General features: G+C 27.9%; 1 protein-coding gene across 1 annotated transcript; it reads right to left on the reverse strand.

The window, feature by feature from the left end:
* Window positions 1–4869: 4869 nt before the first annotated feature.
* On the reverse strand, window positions 4870–6529 carry LOC111880943 (putative RING-H2 finger protein ATL21A). The gene is made up of 2 exons (XM_023877357.3): window positions 5690–6529; window positions 4870–5227 (listed from the first exon to the last, which is right to left on the reverse strand). The coding sequence occupies exons 1-2, from the start codon at window positions 6267–6269 to the stop codon at window positions 5082–5084; spliced, it is 726 nt and encodes a 241-aa protein (XP_023733125.1). The 5' UTR covers window positions 6270–6529; the 3' UTR covers window positions 4870–5081.
* Window positions 6530–7829: the final 1300 nt, after the last annotated feature.

The raw sequence follows: 7829 nt of genomic DNA on the forward strand, positions 1-7829 counted from the left end.
GGGTATCATTCATACACTAGCACTTGGCTATTAGGCTTTGATCCCACATACATGTGGATATTGTTGGAGGGAGTTTGCTTTGATTCCTTGCAATACATAGATTCTCTACCTTACTAAAGTTAGACTCAAATGTTCACATCGGGGTATACTTCTCTTAAACACCCAATCGATGTGCTTTAGTTGCTTATATTGCCTCATGGATAGTCTTCTTGTTACAAATTTTGATTTTGTATGTATTATCCTTCTACCATGTTTGCACACCGGAACCCAACATAGCACGTGTGATGTATCTATTATATTGATGAACCAAGACATGCATATATTCAGCCTAGATGCAACCCTTCTAACGACGAAAATCTTAAGCTCATATAATATATTAAAATCCACTCTATGAATGGTTTATTTTGACTTTTGTTGTGGTAATTAGGTTATAATATCCACCTGTTATTTTATTTTTACTTTTAAAAAAAATATCCACATCATCCTCATAATTAAGTGTTGCAAACTAAAACAGTTGCTTGGTATATTTATACAAGAAAAAATAAAGATGATTTTAATGGTATAAAAATACTTTTTCAATCAAATTACCATGACATTCTTACAAATTACCCTTTAATAAATGGTTAATGATTATTTACGTAAGAAAATTACAGCTTTTTATTACATATACTAGATATTTGATTAATTTATGTAATTTTGTTTAGGTTTGATTATATTTTATCAATTTTGAAACAAAATTGACATTACCGATTCATACATCAATCGGTAAATTTGGGATAAAAGGTTTAAAACATAGTTACCTAACTAATAATAACTATATTTATGTACATATTTTGATGAAGACATAATTTAGTTACATATATACAATGTAATCGAGTTGTCTGTTAGTATACATACCAAACAAAATGATTTATGGGAAAGGAAACTAATAAAATTCAATAAGACTTGAGGGGGTGGGTGGTAAAAACATTTGGCTTTTGTTTGCCATCTCATACCAACATCACCCTTCAAAGGTGACATGAGATAATGCAAACTAAAATGGCATTATATATATATATATATATATATATATATATATATATATATATATATATATATATATATATATATATATATATATATATATATATATAGAGAGAGAGAGAGAGAGAGAGAGAGAGAGAGATTATTTCTTTTTTATTATTATTATTATTATTATTTATTTTAACATGTTGATCTATCCCCACAAAATGTCATGTTATTCATGTTATATGGCAAAATTAACATGACATGGTTTTAAAGATGATATGACATCATGACATCCCATGCTCCATTTCTTTTAGTCTAAAATAAAATAAAATTGGCATTCTTTAAGAACAAATTTTTTAGTAAGACAAAATAAACAACTTTTTATATATCCAATGAATTATATTTATTTATTTCGCTTATCTTATCAAACAATGCACTAGAGTTTGAAAGGCAGAAATCTTGCGGACTAAGAAAAACAAAAAGGAGCTTGTGATTGTGATTGAAAAGAGGAAAGTTTTAGAAGTGAAGTTCAAGATTCATACTTCATGGTTACCTTTTCACCCATTTGACATTTCTATCCTTTTTTGGGGTTTCATTATTTCATTTAAACTAAATTTCATTATTGGTCTTTACGGTTTTCAAAAAGTCATATAGAACTACTATCAAAATCGTTACATGTTTGGTCTATGTGATTTCTAAACATTGATTGGTCATTTTGTTTGTCTCCGTTTGATTTTGGACAATTGGACGTTAGCCCCTCCCCATGCACACACACATGCCACTCAAACAAGGGTATATGTGTCTTTTTATTTCCCCAATGTTCGTATACTCCTTTATCAACCAAACCCCCCAAATTAACTTCTTTCTCGGACCTTCTTCTCCATTTTTCTTCTTCGCATGCTCTTTAACGCCAAAAAAGAAAAAAAATGGTTTTTTGTTCTTGTGGAATGTAATTTCCATCACTTTGTAGACTAACCTAAACCCATGAATGAGGTTCTAATCTTGTTCAAAATGCATGTTTATAGGATGGTTTGACCCACCAATATTCCCTAAGGTTGTTGATGTGATTCAATGAAAATGTTCATGCATGGTTAAGTTAGATTCCCTCTAAACATTGTGCTAGATCTCACTTTTTTGATAATACTTCTATTCCCTACCCATTCAATGCTATTTCTAAATATTGAAGTAAAAACCACCATTTTCAATTTTATATATATATATATATATATATATATATATATATATATATATATATATATATATATATATATCCAAAATAAAAAGTAGGACACATCGGTGATCGGTAGGTCGAACCACCCAAATACCCAATAAACCTCCATTTTGGACCTAACTTAGTCCACAAAGTGAACAATAAAATACCATTTTGATTTTTGTGTAAAAGAGCCTACGAAGAAAAATAGAGAAGAAGGTACGGGGAAGAATGTAATTTGGGCAGTGGCGGAGCTAGATGGGGCGTTGGGGGTATTACAGTACCCCCAAAAAATTATTTTTTTTATATATAAAATATTATTTATAAACATTTTTCATGTTATTGTATCCCCAACTAAAGAGATTTTAGCATATTTTTTAATTCCCGGTATATATATATATATATATATATATATATATATATATATATATATATATATATTGACAATGTTTGTATCTCCATATCAAAATTTCTGGTTCCGTCACTGAATTTGGGGGTTGATGTTATAAAGGAGGATATGAACATTGGGTAAATAAAAATATACAAATACCCTCGTGTGACTTGTGAGGGGCTAGTAGGATGGTCTAATGGTCAAGTTTAAACAAAATCAAGTAAAAGGGCCGATCGGACAGCATTTAGAAACCATATGTACCAAAAGCATAACAGTTTGATAGTTTTCTTCACCATGTAAATTTTTACAAACTACAATCACTGTAAGGTATAAGGTGTTGTTTGTTTTTTTTAAAGCAAAATGTCTGCAGTTTGCAGACCACATCTGTAGACCTCTGCAGTAGAAAAGGTGGACCAAACGTCTGCAGTCTGAAAAAAGAAGACTGTTTGTTTTTTTAACATCTGCGTGCTACTAAAATAAACTGAAAACTAAATAAACTTATTTTTTTAAACTTCAAAGTGATTTTTTAATATTTTTATGATTTTGTTATAAATAATTAACGAATCTAGATCAACTTTTATGTATTATTGTATAAAAAATAAAATTAAAAATGGTATGAATTAACATATATATTTGATAAAAACCAACAACTTTGGTTGCAAAATTATAATTAACCATTATAATTATTGATCAAAGAATTTGATACATAAATTGATGGAAATAAACTTCGATTTTTTCAATTAAATCCATTAAAAACGTACGATAAATATTTTCTCAAGAAATTGACGATATTGTATTAAATAATGTTTTACAAAATTTGGCAAAAAAATATAAGAATATATTATGATTTTTTTTTCATATTTATATAAACAAATTCAACGACTATTATTGTAATAAATCTTTATTTATAAATTTGTCAAAAATATCATGTTTGTATCGTCAAAAGTTTTTTTTTTTTTTTTTTTTTTTTTTTTTTTTTAAGTTTTGTATTTTTTTTTCAAATTGTTATCATTAATAAAGTTGGAAAAAATATAAATTAAAAAAAAAACTTGAAAAAAATAAAGATATATATGTTTTTTTAGGCTAGAAGATGTCTGAAGATGTTAGAAGACTTTGGTCTACATCTATGCCAAGAAGAGGGTGCGCAGACATTTTTAGGTCTGCAGTCTTCAAAAAAACAAACAGTCTGCGAAGGCTAATGTCTGCGCGTGGTCTGCGCGGCGCAGACAGAAGAGGCCTCACAGATCTGCAGATAAAAAACAAACACTGCCTAAATATCAAATGACTTCTAAACTAGCAGTATTAGATATTGTCTTCCTTCTTGAGGTTGATGGTGGTTGATGGTTCAAGTCTCGTTTGAGACATATGTGGATTTATGAATAGTTTACAAATATATTGTTTTTGCTTCATCGACAAACAAAATGCTTTATTTTGAGCCTTCTCAATTGGAATGTATGCATTGATTATTTAGTTTTTGTTTTTGTTGAATATTGTCATGTTTTAGATAGATGATATTTTAGATTAGCATTGATATTTTGATGTTTAAAAATGACACATATGATATTTTGATATTTAAGAAAGACATATATTATATTTTAATGTTTAAGAATATATACGATATTCTAAAATTTTATGAAAGGTAAATATTATTTTTAGAAATTAAGTTGGACAAAGATAATATTTTTACTTCCTTTAGATTTTTTTTGCTTATATCAAGATAAAATAGTTTTGTAAATCTTTTCTAATGTTTAATGTTAAGCATAAAGTAATTATAACTTAACATTTTCCAAAACTTAAAAGAGATAATTTTCACGATATCAAAAAATAATCTACAAATTGATATTTGTTTTGAGAAGAACTAGAGATTAATGATAAAATATTGTAAATAACTTACAATAAAAATAATAAAGAATATTTGTGACTTGTAATTGATTTAAGAAAAAGTTGTACTTTTTAGAATCAATTAATGACGAAAAACATTTATCAGTTGTTTTCTTTTTACTTATTTATCACTTGTGCACAAATCATTATCCAAGAACACAATCAAGACAAAAAGAAGAAAAAAAATTACTCAAATAGCTTACATGGATGTGATTAATACGCTTTATTGAGAAAGAATAAAGAGAAAGTAAAAGCAAAAGAAAAGGAGCAACATGGTAATTTTAATCTTAGGAGGGTATGTTTCTCTTTATTTCTTTTCCCTCCATCTTTTGTAGTAATTCTTTAAATTCCAAGATTATTCATCACTTGAGAAAAGATGTTATTAAACTGATTATTATTTGAGCTCATGAGATTTAATATAAACTAATAAATGAATATTTATTCTACAAATAATGGATGGTTATCAAAGATAACTTTCTCAATATTATAGTATTACCTCATTTTCAAGGCATAACACTAAATTTATATGTAGTTCAAAACTAAAGACATAAACACTACACTTCAAGCAGGAGACTTTTGATAATTCGATCTTCATAAGGTTTCAAGATCTTCAAGTAACTTGTCCCATTCATTTGTCTTGCTTTCAGATTTCTTCATACAATAAGCCTTTACACATGCTAATCCCAAAACCATAAGGACCAAAATCGCCATAAAGACCAAAATCGCGATACTTATTTCTGAAAAGAAAAGAAAAAAAAACTCAAATTTAATGCCAATTGGGTACAAGAAATGAGTTTAAAATAGAACCAAGTTATCTTAGCAAAGCACATAACCATAATCTCGACCGTTTGATTAAAAAATCAACGGCTAAGATTAAAAGTCGTTACACACATTTCGACCCTCAGATGAATTTCATCAACAGCCAAGATTAAGTTTGATGTTTTGTTCATAGAGTCATTGGTTACAAATACAATTTAATGAATTGTACAAAGTGTTGTTTGACTTTAAAGGACAAACAACAAAAAATTGAATATGGAATTCCCATTATTATTTTATCAAAACTTTTAGTTTATTCATTTAATTAGCTATATAACAAATGCTATATGGTAAAAATGTAGAGATATATAACAAGAATCAAAACAAATAGATTCTAAATATTAAAATTTTGACTTTGACCTTAAAAGGAAAATCAACATTACCTTCTCCAATGGATTGAACACCAAACCACCTTTTAGCTTCTGAAAAATCATCAAAACCAGTCGAATCCCATGTCAAATCAAGACCAAAACTATCATCAGAAACGTAAGAACTATACTCAAATGGAATCGAAACAGTTTTGATAATCTCACAAGAACTGGGAATATCTAACGATGACTCCACAACATAAACATGGTGTTTAGAATCACTTAAACATGGGATTTGTTCGAAAGAACCCAAAAGATTGATCGAACAATTCAAATACGTATAGTTTCTAACAACATGATAGTATCGAAAGGGTGTAGGATCAAGATTGAGATTCAAGAACACTTGAAAGACGCAATCTTTTGGGTCGATTAGAGTGAGTTTTCTGTGATCGTATGAGATGGATTTCACGCCCAAATCGCCGTAATTTGGGAATTTGATCATGGTTTGTTTGTGTTTGCAGAAAGAATTGACTTTGAATGGAAAATGGATTGGGGGTTGATCATGGTTGCAGGTATGTGAGGTGAATTTGCCATCAAGAACCTCCATGAATGTAAAGATTAAGAAAATGAGAACGAAGGATTTGCGAGCTTCCATTAAAGATGATTCAATGGAATTCAAGAAACTTGCAAAAAGATGAATTACAGAATTAGTTAGCTTCTTGGATACTTGTGTTAAGTAGTTGTTGGAATGTCTGTGAGTATTCTTGGCGACTTCTTTAACAGCTTTCTTGAGGAGACTGAGTCAAGAGTAAGGTACAAGTTCTTATGCATGAGGTACAAGTGATTTATTATGAGTGAATGGAGAAAAAAGTAGACTATTTTATGTTGGGGTTTACTTAGTGTAGCAAACTTGAGAAATTGGGGGGAAAAGGAAACAATATGGAAGATTTTTTGTGGGGAGAATTTCCACTAACATTTTCCAATTGACAATTTAGCCCATCTTCTAAAAGTCTAGTCACTTGACCTTAAAAATGGGGAATTGTATTTGTATATATGTGTCTAAATGATATTGATTGTAAAGTTGAATAGTTATTTTGAAGTTTTTATAACCATAAATATGACTAAATTACTTAAATCGATTGTTATCTTATAAAATGTTGTAAGTTTAATATTTAACGGTGTGAATTTTTTTTTGACGTTTAACTGTAATTTCGTCATTTTTTTTACGAATTATCATGTTTGACAAACCAAAATATATCTTATAAACTCGTTTTCTGAAAACTACTAGATTTTAATTAGCATATGAAATTTCTCTTAAGTTTTTTTTTCCAAATATAGCCTTTAATATTTATAAAATTCAAATTCCCCAAATAAACCTATATTTTTGTAACTAACATGTCAATTGAGTTTCATTTATATCATTTTCTACATTTCTTTTTACCTAATTTTATCTTTCTCAATTAGTTTTATCAAATTTTATTATTTTCAACTATCAGTTATCAGCTAGCTATTCAGTTTGTCTGCCAAACATAACCTAATATTTGAATGTTTTTTTTAGTCCTCTAGAACAACCGAACAATTTTGATCTAACTATACAACCAAAATATATGTAATTAAAATTGTGGCATCAAATATAAAACCTTCATGTTTACATAGTTTTGGATTCTTTGAACATTCATAATACAACTCTTTTCTTTTTGCTTTTCTGTTTTAATTATTTTTAATGAAATACGGCAACCTACTTGTAATATCATTTTTTAATTGAAACTAAAAGTAGATTGCTTAACATGATAAATTGATAAGTGAGGTCCTTTTTAAAAGCAAATTACATATATAAACAAAACAAAAACACATGTCAATCATATAAACTATAAAGTATAAAGTACGTTGTTTCTTTCTTTTTTTTATTATTATTATTTTTTTTAGTGTAGACAATATGACAAATTATCAGCCACGTTTGGTTTTATAGATCCTCATATTTTGTTGATCCACACCTTTTATCTTATTAAAATGACAATCCAAATTTGCTAAATATGTTTAATATTAGATAAAAAAAAAATAACACAATTAATATGACTATGGCTAACTTTAGAAAAAACTTACATTTTCAGCATTTTTTATTCCAGAAAAATCACTGATAATCTGAATTTTTCTCATTTAAACCATTATATATACACACACAAAATAAAAAACATTATTTCCCAAAAAAACTATA

The sequence above is a fragment of the Lactuca sativa genome, chromosome 6 (assembly GCF_002870075.4).
Source record: "Lactuca sativa cultivar Salinas chromosome 6, Lsat_Salinas_v11, whole genome shotgun sequence".
Classification (NCBI taxonomy): Eukaryota; Viridiplantae; Streptophyta; class Magnoliopsida; order Asterales; family Asteraceae; genus Lactuca; species Lactuca sativa.